This window comes from Heterocephalus glaber, unplaced genomic scaffold (genome assembly GCF_053883595.1).
Source record: "Heterocephalus glaber isolate CG9 unplaced genomic scaffold, H.glaber_assembly_v1.0 deba00001497, whole genome shotgun sequence".
In the NCBI taxonomy this organism is placed as follows: domain Eukaryota; kingdom Metazoa; phylum Chordata; class Mammalia; order Rodentia; family Bathyergidae; genus Heterocephalus; species Heterocephalus glaber.
This window is the reverse complement of record NW_028258320.1, coordinates 55,011,115-55,025,000: the sequence shown is the minus strand read 5'-3', so window position 1 is coordinate 55,025,000 and position 13,886 is coordinate 55,011,115. Positions and strand designations below refer to the sequence as shown.

General features: G+C 55.0%; 1 protein-coding gene across 13 annotated transcripts in view; it reads right to left on the bottom strand.

The window, feature by feature from the left end:
• The window catches only part of Ebf3 (EBF transcription factor 3), a 131,858-nt gene extending 119,541 nt beyond the window's left edge, over positions 1-12,317 (bottom strand). For 5 of the 13 annotated variants that reach the window (XM_021253261.2, XM_021253262.2, XM_021253264.2 and 2 more), the window contains exons 1-4: positions 3,097-3,699; positions 2,835-2,991; positions 2,405-2,468; positions 1,633-1,688 (exon numbers count right to left, since the gene is read on the bottom strand). In XM_021253261.2, the coding sequence (XP_021108920.1) occupies positions 1,633-1,688; positions 2,405-2,468; positions 2,835-2,991; positions 3,097-3,230 (411 nt within the window). In that variant the 5' untranslated portion in view covers positions 3,231-3,699. Of the gene's footprint in view, positions 1-1,632; positions 1,689-2,404; positions 2,469-2,834; positions 2,992-3,096; positions 3,702-4,395; positions 4,671-12,189 lie in introns of those variants that run through there. The other 8 variants (XM_021253258.2, XM_021253260.2, XM_021253267.2 and 5 more) reach the window with 5 other exon arrangements.
• Between the last annotated feature and the right edge of the window lie 1,569 nt (positions 12,318-13,886).

Below are 13,886 nucleotides of genomic sequence, written 5' to 3'. Positions count from 1 at the left end.
ACTCTGAGAGAATGGCTTGTCCTCCGATGGATCCCCGTATTTATATTTGATTTATTTTTTATTTTGTAGCACAAACAGAAATCCATAAACTGTCGGTTCAGCGCCATTGACTCTTTGATCAGTTACTGGGCTATTTCTTTCCTCCCCCCCCCACCTCAGTCAGTGAGAGGAGATTAAATGCCTTTATTTTCTGCACTGTTTATACTGCAAAGGTACAAGGCTAAAGAACAATAAAAGTGTACTTAAGAAACCTCTCCTCAATGCACAGCAGAGAAACTTAGCACTGCCTGCATAAACCTCCTAATTAGAGGACAGCGATTTCTGAAAACATTCGTCCCTATATACAAAGGAAATAAAAGCAGTCTGACAAACAGCAGCCGAGTTCCAGAGGCTTCTCTGAATGAAGTGAAATAATCACTGAAGGGCATTGCTGTGTCTTTGTCAGAAAGACCGGGTTTTACCTGTCAGATCTGCTTTACTCTAAGAGAAAACCACACTGTTTTTCTGATGCAGACATTAATATCTAACACCCCGATTGCCTAGCTAAGGACAAACTTTTTTCCAAGGGAAATGAAATGCACAAACTAATTGCCTTGAGAGGGTGGGAGGCATGTGTGCTGGGCTCCAGGAAGCACCAAGGGTCTCCTTTCTATTTGGCTCACAATTCTTAAAGTTAGCATCAAAAATGAAGCAGCTACTTTCATTTGTAAGCATGAAGTCTAGCTTACAAGTACATTCAAAATCAGTCTTTTCCGAGTGAATTTAATTTACAAACTGGACCTTTCCCCCCGCCCCAACATTCTAAGAAAGTGGAAAAAAATCCCTTTAAAGACAACAAAAACAACACACCACCCAGCACAAAACCAGCAGCCAGACACTGCACAATGTCAAAAAGCAATGGATCGCTTTTCTGCACTTAATCACATTACTGATAGCCAATAGTTATCATCGGAAAAGTTGACCAAGACAGGTTAAATAATTTAATAAGGAACTGCTTGTAATTATGTTATTTACAAGGAATGACAGAGGGTGGGAGAGGGAACAGAGCAGTGGACGGGTTCGAGTGACCCCTGGAGCTCAGAGTTTGAATTATGGAGATGGGGGGCTGAGAGGTGAAGATGGGCTAGAGGAGAACAAGGTGACTTTTCACCCCAACACATTTAACTTTTAAATCTAAATAAACGTCTCCCGTTACTAGACCATCACAGTGGAAAGGAGAAAAAATGAACTAATCAAGCCCAACTCGATGGGCTTTGGAAAGGAGTAAGTTGCCTTTGTTAGAGAAAACAAAAATCAATGAAATGATTCCAAGCAGAAAAAGAAACATTTAAAATTAACAAGGAGGAATCTGGAAAAGTTTCTGTCAAATATTAATTACCATAATTAATTAAGACAGAATTTGATTCCAATCACAAGTCATTTAATAAAGCATATATGTGTTGTTCTAATGACAACAAACTATTTTACCAATCGCTTCATTTATACCAATAAATATGAAATTCTCATTAGCATGTCAAGGAAGCTAAATGAAAAACAAATACATGAGACCCATTCCTCAGTCTCCACTCCTCCAACCCAAGAAGGACCCCAGCGCAGCAGCAAAAACGAGTGCAGAGGCGGAAACTTTCTCACCTGTTTGGTCATTGAATCTATGAGGCGAACATACAGATCCTGCTCTGTTCTGACTCCTGCAAAAAACAGAGACAAATTCTCAACAGGATTTTAGCACTGCAACTGGGAAAGGACACCGAGGCCACAGGAAATCGGTGCCTCAGGACTGCTGCCTCTGTGATACAACAAACTTAGGCTATCCTTTCAAGCGGGAGAAAGATAACTCCCATCATTTCTCACTTTATTTTTCTTTTCTTAAGAGCCTTAGGACTCTTAAGAGTTTGCATTTGAAAATGCAAGAAATTTGCCTGGCTGAGAGCAGGCCTGCTTTCCGGGCGAGTGGGCCCAGGTGGGCATTTATTTTTAGGAGAAAAAAAAAAAAAGCACCCAATGGAAACTGAGTGAGAGTTAGAACTCTTTCCAATACCTCTGGAGGATTTTTTTAAAAACCGTGCTCAGGAAGTTAAGTTATGCTGGGTCTACGGAACTACCCCCATCCCAATAATTAACATTAATTTGCAAAATTGAAAAAAGTCACTTAAAAGTGATGTTCTGCTGGAGCCTATATCGATCCCCTTTTTACTTTCTACTTCAAGCCCCACCAGTTAATCATGTGAAGTGCCATCGACTTATCGATCGTTTATGTTTTGTTTTCCTTCTATGCCATGAGAAGATTTCGTGTTTACATCCATGTCATTTTAATCTCAAAATCTTTATGCTCTGTAGCCATCTCGAGAAGGGAGCGCCAGTGCCCAGGGGCAGAGAGGGCAGGAAACAGGCAGCGGGTACTCACCGTTACTGTACAGTAGCTGGAGCTTATAGTGGATGCCATTGTTGGTTTTCTCGTTGTTTGGCTCCTGAAAGCAACGATAAATAATTGCATTTAGTGTGGTGGTGTCAGGCGTGGCCACCGCGCTCGGTCCCCCTCCACGACCGAGGCCCCTCGCTTGGCCTCACACAGGGCAGGCAGGATTCCTCGCTCGGAGCAGTGCGGTGATGTCACTTTCCTGCTGGAAGCCTAGTGTTCTCCTTGCCCCGAGTGAGTCCGAGGGCGCAGAGAAGTTGCCAGGCCCCCGGCGGGGTCCGGGCGCCTGCACGTGGCAGCGGTGGCGGGGTCGCCCGGTGGAGCGGTCCCGCCGAGGGGGCACTCCAGGCCCCGCGCGCGGGCACCGCCTGCCTCCCATTTCTAGAGAGAGGGAGGGTGTGATTATATGTGCACTTACTTTCTCTTTTTCCACAAAGTCCACAAAAGCGGTCCTTTCAATCTCCACCGGCTGCCCCTGCCTGTCGTAGAGCGCCAGCACGAAGTGAAAGAAATTGGATTTCCGGAGGTTGGAAGGCGGCTGCTTCTCGAAGTGCGCCCGCGCCAGCCCCACGCCACTGCGGGAGGAAAGAGACAGCGGCCCGGTGAGGAGCGTGGCGCCGGCTGGCCGCGGGGGCCGGGCCGGGTCGGGGCCGGGGCGCGCGGGGGCGGCCGGTACGTACCTCTGGGCTGCCGTGTTGGCGTCCACCACGCCTGCCGTGTGCATCCACGAGCGCACCGGATTCATGCCGCTGCCCAGCGGCTCCTCCTTCATGGTCGTCCCCCCGCGCGGAATATTCTCCTGAATCCCAAACATGAAAACTGCTGGCGGCGGCCGCAGCTCCCGGCCGAAAGCGCCTCCTCGCCCCGCTCGGAGCCTGCGGTCCGGCCCGCCGCCGGCTTCAGCCCGTCCTGGGCAGGCGCGACATACACCAGCGGCCGGGCGCTCCGGACAGCCAGGGACGCGGAGGTGGCGACACCAGCTGCAGCGGCGCGGCGCTTCGGCGGAGCAGGACCGGTGGCCGCGGCGGCGTTGTTGTTGTTGTTGTTTGCAGGCGGGCTCAACGTGGTGTCATCCTAGCCAGGCGGCGTCCGCGGCTGCAGGACACTGCGGGATCGCCCGCTTCTGGCGCGGCCCGCCTGCTCCAAAGACAAATAAACGGGGCAGTGAGTGCCTCGGCGCAGTCCCGGGCGCAGGCGGGGCGCGGCGGGGCCTGGAGCGGCGCGCGCAGCGGACGGAGGCGCACAAAACTCAGCCCTCTCTCCCCGAGGAATGGACCCTTTCCCGGGAGCCAAAACTCGAAGCCCCCGGGAGCGGCGCTGTCAGAGGGTGACGTCGGGGGGCGGCGCCTGCGCCATATATGGGAGCGGCCGCCCCTCGCCGCGCCCCTCGCCGCCTCCGCCGCCGCCGCCGCCACCGCCGCCGTGCTAGCCGACTGACTGCCTGACGGCGCGGCGAGCCGGCCCGAGCCCCGCGAGCCCCGCGAGCCCCGCCACTGCCGAGCTCCGCCGCCGCCTCCGCCTCCCCCGGCCACGCGCCGCGGCTCCTCGAGCCCAGCCTCAGCCAAGGAAGTTACTCTCGCCCAAATAAATCTTGAGAAGAAATAAACACAGTCAGTGCACAATTGCAGCTTGGACCCTTAATACCTCACTGCAAAACCTGCCACACAGTCAAAACACACTGGGCTCAAAGGGGGGAGGGTGCGAGGCGCCCTGAGTAGCCCAAATGCATGCCATAAATGCAAAGGGCTGCAACTCACCCTGGGGCGTCCCAAAGGGAAAAGTGGGAAGTATCAGGTTGACCGCCGACGGGGACTACAGGGGTGGGGCGGAAGAAGAACTGGGGGAGGGGGTAGAAGGTGTCCGGGACTCCCCCGCCAAGGCGAGATGCGCGGCTCAGCCTGATTTCTAAGCAGACCTAAGGCTGCTGCGGGGCCGCTCTGCTCCCGTCCGAGCCCCTCCAGGCGCCCCATGCTTCCTACCCTGGCGGAGGCCGCCGAGGGCTGGGCCAGAGATCCACGTCGGAGGCAGGTTCCGCCAGATGCTCCCTCTCGCCCGTTGACTGCGGGAGTCCCGGGTCTCCGGGCTCTCCTTAGGCGCGGCAGTGACAAAGAAGGCTCAGGCCTCTGGGCAGACGAGAAGAGCGCCCGGCGACGCAGACCTAGTGTCGGGCTTCGCGACTTGCGAGGTAGCCAGACCTCCCTGGCGCCAACCGCTTTAAAAGCCGAGCGGACGCCACAGGCGCCGGTGCCCTGCCCTCGGAGCCGCCAGGCCCCGAGAGAGCTCGCGACGCGCGGCTTCCCGACCTGGTTTCGAGGAATCGGTGGGGTAGCCGGGTGCCAGCAAGGCGTGGGTCCCGCGGCCCAGCTCTTGCGGCTGGGACTCAGGCGCCCAGGCGCGCAGCCAGCCCAAAGGACGTCTGCGCAACGCGGAGCAGAGACCCAAGGGACGACCAGGAGCTAGCTGTCCCGGGCACTTTCCTGCCAAGAAAAATCAGGTCCTTCTGATTTTAAAAAAAGGTTTCAGGATGTAAGTGTCACAGGGTAGCCTCTTCCCGCCGGGCCTGGGGAAGCACTCCCCTTTTTCGTGAATTGGCAGAGTGTATGCGTTAATATTTTAATTAATCGGGAAAATCGAAGTCCGATTTACGTTATCTGGGCCCCCCCCCCACGCCTCTTGGAAGGGGTGAGCGAAGAGATGTGCTGGAAAGCAATCTATTTTGCTGGTGTTGGGGGTTAATGACTATTGCCAAAGATAAGTGAATTATCAAAGCTGTTGCGCCAGTCCCATCTCAAAATCCATTACGGGGCCGGCCGTCTAATTAAATACGTAAGTATAATAAAATCATATTTTATGACTATTTGAGGGTAATGAGATTAGTCTTTAGAAGCGATCGCCACATATTAAAGATGCCACTGTCTATAGAATGTTAATAACCTTAAATCAAAGTGTATGGAAACTACTCACGATAAATTAAAAGAAAATTTCTGTATTCCTAATAAGCCCAGGCTTTCCACGCAAACCAGACCCGTGGGTAGGAGGAAATACTTTCTCCATGGAGAAACAACGCAGAATAAAGTTGGCCATCAGTGGAGGGTGCGGCTGAGAAATGCTTTGTCTCCGCATGTTTAGAAGCTTCGGGGCTCACGCAGGGCCAGCGGCCCGCGAGTGTTATTGTCAGAATATGCAAAGTGCCTTTTAGGGAAAGATGAAGTTGGAAATAGGAAACAAAGCTTCTTTTGTAGCACACTTCCTAAAATGTCCAGCCTAGGCTGGAGGTGCCTCTTCCTTGGGCTAAGGAAAGTATCATGCTTAAAATCATTTACAGTATCTTTAATTCAGATTACACGCGCCAAAGCGATTTAAATCTGATTACCAAATTAGAAGGTTTAAAAACAAATCCTTTTAAATCTGATACTGTTGACTAAAGAGGGAAAAAAAAGTTCTATAAGCCCATCACATAAGGTAACGATCCTGCCCCAGAAAGAAAAGGGGTTTTAAACCTTTTTGACAACAAATGCAGCTGCCCCACTATTTTGGACGATATTAAGCGAAAATGAATGCAAATCTGTGTTCAGCAGCCATCTGGCCCGAAATGGGGGAATCAGCTGCTCTCACAACAGGCTCGGAGGCTGAATCCATTTCAGCTCATTTTCTAGATCATCTGGTCCTGCACCCAAAGCGTGGAAAATACGGTCTTTATCATTCACCAACTTTATCTTTTTTGTCACTCCACTGCTGGCTCCGATCTGTGGGCACAAGGTCTCTCTGGCAGGGCAGGGTCTCCACCCTGGCCTGCTGCGGAGGGGCCTAGAAAACGGCCCCCACCTCCCATGCCACACTCAGATTTTCAATTTGATAGGGAGGTAGGTACAAGAGGACTCAGACCGGAGATGGGGAAGGGGGGTGCCAGTCAATTCCTTAGTGCCCTTAAAGGTGCTGGGAGCAGGTCCCCGCGGCCGCCAACTCCCCCGGGAGTCCTGCCCCGCCCCTCGCCCTTTCTGGGCAATGTTGGGCTCCAGGAACCCTGGAGGGGGGAGCAGAGGGGGAACCGGCTGGTACTTTGGAAGTTGCTCAGCCCGAGGCCACCGGCGGTTTAACCTCCGCACCCACAGCGCTCCCAGGGGCCAGACCAGCGTCCAGGGGCCGGCCGGATGGAGCCTGACCTTTGCTGGGGACCCTGCGGGCCACGACCGCGACGGCTACCGCTTCGGGCCCCGCGCCCAACGCGATTTGCACGGGTGGCCCTCGCACTCCCGCCGCCGCCGCCTCCTAGGAGGGTGGGAAGTATTCCTTTTGTGCGGATTTACGGGGAGAGGCTTCAATGAGCCCCCTCACATTTGCATTTAAATAGCGGCATCAAGCGCTTCGCGTGCCACACACCAGTGGGCTCCCAGATGTCAAGCCAGAGTCAGTCAGATGGCCAGTGCCCAGCTGTCCTCCCCACGTCGTGCCGGAGCATGCAGTGACCTTAAAGAGACAGCGCCCGCCGCCCCTGGCTCCCGGCTCCCAGAGTAGCGTGCGAAGCGCTGGGCGCATTGCTGAGGCAACGCTTGGGCCGCTGACGCGCCGCACTACCCGAAGCCTAGTGTAGTGGTCCAGCCTCCCAGGGGCAGCACCCAGGCCCACCCGGCTTCCTGCCCAGCCACCTAGGGCCCCTTGCCCAGGCGGTCCCGCGCGCCTGGGCCCTCTGCCCTGCCCACTCCCCCCAAAAGAGCCGTTCAGCGCCTGCTATGACTGCATCCCCCCCACACACACACACACCAGGGCCCTCCAGTCCTGTGTGGTGCTAGGCCTGAACACAGGGAGCTGGGCTGGTGTCGGCCTCTGAGACCTCTACCAGAAACTTCGACCAAGTTGGGGTCCCGGGACTGGAGGCCCACCACAGAGCCGGCGCCGGCCTAGCGTCCAGGGCACACAGAATGCGCCTTACTTGGTCGCCACAGAGCCGGGGGGGGGGGGGGCACTAACCTCCCTACCATCCTCCCGAAAAGTAGTAAACTTTATTTCTGGCGCCGAGAAGGCCCAGCCAGGAGTTTCCTGGAAGTGGGACACCCCCCCCCCCCCAGTATCAGAGGATGAGCGGGTTTGGCCAGGCATGGCGTCCTCAGAGGGCCCACGGCCACAGGCCCAGGCTGCCTGGCCGTGTCACACGAGCCTCCAGAAAAGGGTGAGGGCCAGTACATCAAAGGTCCGTGGTTTGTGTCCTGGCCGCTAGTACTGAGTTGCAGGCGCAGCCCGCCCCCAGTTCCTCCGCGCCGGGGTCACGGCTCAGACGGAGCGGGTCTCCAACCTTGTTCTAGTCTACGGGGCCAGGCACGGAGCAAAGACAGGGGTTGGAGAAAGAAGCGGAAAAGGTAAAGTCGGACTGACCCTGAGTCCCGGGGGAAGATCGGAGGGGTTGGGGAACAAGCGCCTAGAAAATTCCAGGAGCTGTGGAATAGGGAGGAACCGCCAGACACTGGTAAGCTGTCTCCGCTGGTAAGAGACGCGGCTCCTGAGTGCTCCCAGTCACTATCTTGCGCCGCGGGGTCACGCTCGCCTCTAGGCCAGGGAAGAAAGGCACTCAAGGGCTCGGGGCACAGACCACCTCAGACCTGAAATGAGTGCAGAGGGGCACTGGCCCGGGTTCCGGTCAGTTTTCCCGAGCTCAAAGAGCGTGCCTTCGCTCTTTCTGCGGGGAAACGGAAGCCGCGGGGCCCTCAGGAGGCATCTGGTGACAGAGCCCAATCCAGGCCTTGCGCCCGCCTGCCCTTGAAGGCAAATAACTGGGCACCTCGCCCCTGACACACGGCGCACACCAACCGGCGCCTCTCCGCTGTGCTAAAAGGCTGGAAGCCCAGCGTGGGTTCACCGGTTGAAAAAAAAAAAAAGCAAAAACCCAAGGGTCGCAGACTCCTGTTTTCTGCGCCGCCACCACCCCGATATTTATTCTGTACAGCTAAGGTTCTTGAAGCCCGACCCCCGAGTACCGAAGAAAGCTCAATTCTCCAAAGGAGGACGTTTAGACGCCTCCTGCCAAGGCGGCCAAATTTGACAAACAGCGCCTCCTGGGGTGGGGAGAGTGGAGTGTCGCTGCGCAGCAGTAAGCCCTGCCCGGACTCCCACACTCCCAGGGCAGGTGGCAGCTCCTTCTCTTGCCGGACCCCAGCACCTGGGTCCCGGCTTCTGCGAGTCCAGCGCACCTAGGCCTCGCGGAACCCATAACCCCAGGAGCATGTGAAAACTGCCACGCGCCGCCTAGTCCTAATTGCCGCCCACGTGGGTGTTTCCAAGAGTTGGGTCGAGACGGGCACCCGGCACCAGGCCCGGGAGCTGAGAGCTACGCACAGACCCTAGCAAGAGAGAAATGCATGTTTCAAGGGAGTGACCCCTCAGGGGGGCAAGGGACTTGACCGTGAACTCGCTCAACCGCTTCCCTGGAAAACTCAGGGGTCTTCAAGTGGGGGTGAAAACGCCGGGCGCGCCTCAGCTCCTGTAGCGTGCGAAATTAGAAGGGAAACGGTTAATTGTCTCCTTGTTCTTACTTTTCTCTGGGTCCTTTGGTCCCTTTGGCTGACCCCACTGTTCTGAGTCAGCCCTGGGGGCTCTTCAGCCATAGCGAGAATCCCAAATCAAACGCTGACGAGCTTGGGCTTCTCTCAACGCACCTGACAAACTAAAAGGTCGCTTCTCCGCAAAAACAATCGGGAGGAGAGCAACCAAGCTGGGAAAAGACAGCTGGTGCGTGGTGGGGTCCCTCGGACCTGAAAAAGCGCCGCGGTTTAGCAACTAGATGGGATTTCCCAAACTGCGTTTATCTGCGCCCCGAAGGCGATCGGGCAGGATACTCCAGAACCGCGCTTGGGATGCCGATTCTGCGCCGCCTGCCCCCACCAGTTTACAAAGCAAACTTTCCCCAGAGAAGTTTCTAGATCGAACGGCGCGCAAAGTGCGCCAATCAACACTTAAACAGACCCAAACTGTACAAACACGGATCGATCAGATAATTTCAAATATTATAATTGGCTTTAATTAAACACACTGTGTTCTAATTAACTCTGAAATTTTAGCATGCTTTGGGACACTGGTGTCTGATTTGATATTGTCAGTCCAGATGTCCTAATAAAATTCAATCCTCCACTCAAGACTTCAATATTCACTAAGAACAAAATGCAAATTAAATGTAAAACCTAAAGTATCGCCAAAGGTATAATCAAGAAAGGTGTCTCAAAACTTCTCACTTTTTATTACACAGTAGTTTAAAATTGCAGATTACATCCTAACAAGACCTCTCCAGCATACCATAAATCTTAACTCTTTCCTGGACGGGACTGGAGTGCCATGCCACTGTAGTGAAGGGAAAGGAAAAGATTTCAGGATAGATATTCTCCTCTGAAAGCCAAAGACCCGCAAAAGTTTGCCAATAAAATTCAGCTTGAAACACCAGTTTGCCAACACGGGTCAAGGAGTCGGGGTAGTAGAGAGCCTCAGGGTGTAGGTAGATAAGGAAGAGTGGCCAGGCTACCAGGACACTGATGTCCTCCGCTATCTTCTCCCGCTCCTCCGCTGCAGCTTAAGAGCGTGCACACAACCAACCCGCTGTGCAGAAGTGGGGCATTTGGTGCCCGTGGCAGGGCCGAATCAGTCCGACAGGTAACCAGCTCAGCTTCCCGAGAAGGTCAAGAGGGAAGGGACGGCCCATCGCCCCTGGACAGAAATATATCAGGTTCTCCTCCCCTCCTGCCTGCACAAACCCTTTTTCCCACAGTCGCTGGGTTTCTCTGGGATTCGGGCCCAGGGACCCGTCGAGCGGCGCGCGGCGGCGGGACTGGCGCTCAGGGGTTACGCCTTTGGCGACACGTTCGGTCGCGACTCGATTTCGTACCAACTCGGAGGGTCTACTAAATTTACAGAACAGAATGGGTCCTGTTAAAAGGAAGCTATTCCCACATTAAACGCATGTATGTTTTCCATACTAATGGAGTCACTTAAAGCTGTTGCTAATTTAACTTTTTTAAAAGGCCACGCTGTGGAAATTTGCATTTTCTTTAGGATATTGAAATGAAGAGAGAACTGCTTGGCGGCGAGCCTGCCCAGGGCATAGCTAGGAGCCATGCAGAAATAAAAACAGATAAAGAAAAGAAGAAAGAAAGAAACCGGCTTCTCTTCTAGACTATTAATAAGCAATTTGTCCCGCTGAAATTTACATTGCAAAGCGAAGCGCGCCCGCAGCCGCGGCTGCGGGACCTGAGCCGCCCGAGAGGTGCACGGGCACGGGGCGCGGGGGCGGGGTCAGGGGCAGGGGCGGCCTCCGGCAGTCCAGTACATCCTCCGGGGCGATCTCCTGGCAGCTTTGAACTTGGCATCCTCGTAGCCAAGGCGCCGACCCTCTCCCACACCTACGCGTTTCTACACACCAGTGCCCCAACCGGCCGCGCGCCGGACAGCTACGCCAGCGCCCCCAGCCGAGGCCACTGTCCCGGAGAGTTCTCCCGGGGGAATCCTTGTACTGACCCCGGGACTCACAGACCCCACCAGCCCCTAACGACTACCCAAGTTTCAACTAAAAAATGACAAGCCTAATTTTTTTTCTGCTTAGCGGTGCTGCCCAGGTCGGAAAGAACCGCAAGCGTGGAACCCGCGCCCAGCGCCCAGTCGGCTGCCCCGCCCGCGCGCCGCCCGGCGGAGCCGCGGCTCCCTAGCCTAGCGTGGGGCCAGGGCGCCATCTACGGGCGCTGCGCGGCTCGGGCCGCCGCCGCCCTCGGAGCAGAGCCCGCTCCTCCTCCCGCCGCCGCCGCCGCCGCCGCCGCCGCCGCCACAGCCGCCGCACCCGCATTAGCCCGCACCGCGAGGCCCGCCAACTTATCACAATTACTCGACGCGCCCCGTGCCTTTTTGCTTATGAAACATTGATTGCTAGTTATGCGAACTTTTAGGCACTATATTAAAACTTTCCAAATGAAGGCGCTCTCCTGCCTGCAATTTTTAGGCGTAAAATTAAAAGATACGAAATGTAAAGATAATGCAATTTGATTTGTTAGTCTAACTCTGCGATTTGAGACTTGATGTCCCCAAAGACCAGGAGAGCTTTCCCCCTTTATTTATTTTTATTAAAACATCAATCTACGCTGGAGCTGGGTGAACTCGGTTTCACCTGGAGAACATAAAATTCTCCATACCAGAGAAATAAGCACCTTTCATAAATCAATGGTATTCCTGACACATCGATCAATTTTTGGTTGTTAATCCGAAAGGAGGAGTTTTAATTGCTTCCTGCGTTCTCGTCCAGGCACCTCGGCGCTTCGACCTCTCCTTCCCTCCCTCCAAGGGTCTCACTTTTGTACTGGAGAGAGGGCAGGGATCGAAATACCCGGTCCTTCAGCTAAATCCCAGGAACTCCAGTTCTCTGCCCGCGCCTGAACGAGCCTCCCCGCGACGGAGATACTGCCTCACCTCCACACAGTCCCGACAGGAGGGCCACCGAGAGAGGCCACCCAGCCTGACAGGCCTCCGGGGCTGTGCTCACCGGCCGCCACGGCACTGCCCGCCGCAGGAAAAGTTCACTGCGCGGCCAGGCCTGGAGCGCGCCCCAAGCACCCCTTCCCCCTGAGCCCCGCCGCAGCCCCGCGGGGAAGAAAAGCACGCTGGGGCTCCGAATCGCCCGGCAGCCGGGCCCTGCGCTCAGCGCCGGCCGACAACGCGCGAAGTTCAACTTTGCCGGCGCCGCGGCCACCGAGGGGCTGCGGACTGGGGCGCGGAGCCCCCGACGGGATCGCGCAGTCTCATGCGCTTACCTGTGCTGTTCATTCGACGGGCATTGCGAGGCACCCTGGGCGCGAGGTGTCGGGGCGCGGGCCGCGGGCATGGAGGGTGTGTGGCCCTGCGCCTTCCCACGTTCCCACCTTCCGCCCTCCCAGGAGAGCCCACGGGCCGGGCTGTGAGCGCGGCAGTGCGCACGCGCTGCGCTGCTTTCCACCGCGGGCGGCAGTGGCGCAGCGGGCGGGGACCGAGCCTGGCTCGAGAAGGTGCCTGCAGGCGGCCCCGCGGTACCCACCTCCCCGCCGCAGTGCCCCGGGGCCGCAGCTGCGCCCAGCGCGCTCACCAGAGGCTCCGCAGTCCCAGCCCCAGGCCCCGCCAGGGACGTTTCCCAGCGGAGGCCCTTTTGCAAGGGCCGGGTCCCTGCTCCTTCCACGGAGGTCTGAGGAGGTTGGTAACCCTTCTTGGCCCAGAGAGCGCGTCGGGCCCAGGGAAGGCACTGTAGCTGTGGACACCCCTGTGTACAGCACACAGCGACTGGAAAAGAATCACAGGACCCTGGCGCGTCGAAGCCGTCGGTGTAAGGCGCGCGCACTCCCTGGAACAGGGGATGACCCAGGTCCCCTGACTCTTTAAGGTAATATGGGTGATAGGACCATTTCCTGGGTACTACTACTAATTAAAAGCATTCTGGTGGGCCATGTGATGGTTAGAATGAAAGAGGTTGCCCACATAAAAAGAGGGGGCCAGTAAAGCCATTATGAAAGAAAAATACGTGGCCTGCTCAAAGGCAGCCCTGCTGTTAGGGCCAACTCAGCGGACTGGTGCTTCAGCTGTCCTCTGGATGCTAGGCAACCTTGGCCCTTCAACTCCTGGCCCAGAAAGAAAAGAGCTGGCTCCTCAGCCCTAAACATCTGAGCTGCTGCTGTCAGCAAGGGGGGGGGGGGCAGCGTATGGAAGGGGACATCTCTGGCTCCCCTGGGATTAGAAGGAGCTGACAGCTGAGACGCTAGGCAAATGGTCCTAGTCCCTACCTGCTACCGTTTTTCTCTTTACTACATTCTTCTGCAGAGAATCTGAGACTTTGTCTTACTAATTCTTATCCATCTGCTCTTTCCGAAACTAAGTGCAATATAGATACTTAAATAAATAAAACTTTCCTGGGCAAAAGTTTGTATCTGAAAACAGAACCCATGTCTATGGCCATACCACCCTGAACGTGTCCGATCTCCTCTGAAAACAGAGCCATTTGTGTGTTGAAATGGGAGCTCAAGCTCGTCCATCCATTGCTTTTCCTTGCCTGCTTCTTGCTCCTAGATTTGTTTTGTACTCTTCATTTCAACCTGTTATACTGAAAGTTGAATGTGCTGAATCATGAAATCTTAGTGAAAGAGAAAAGATATTTTTGGCCATTTATTTAGTAAAAAGCACTCCAGAGAGTGCAACCCAGAAATGTACATTATTATGATAGCTTAATGTAAGAAGAGAACTAAATAACAAATATTTCCCTTTTGTCATCTTCACTTGGGAATCACTTTTAATGTAAGACAGCATGAAACCATTTAGGCAATATACAATATTTTAAGACATAAAATTACCCATGTTTTTAATAGCAGCTAGCAAGTATTAAATGTTTTGTGCCAGGCACTTGAGACAGACACAAGCTCAGAAAAGTTAAGGAACATGATCTGGCCACAGTCCTAAGGAGCTGGGACTCCAGCTTGATGGCAGAGTC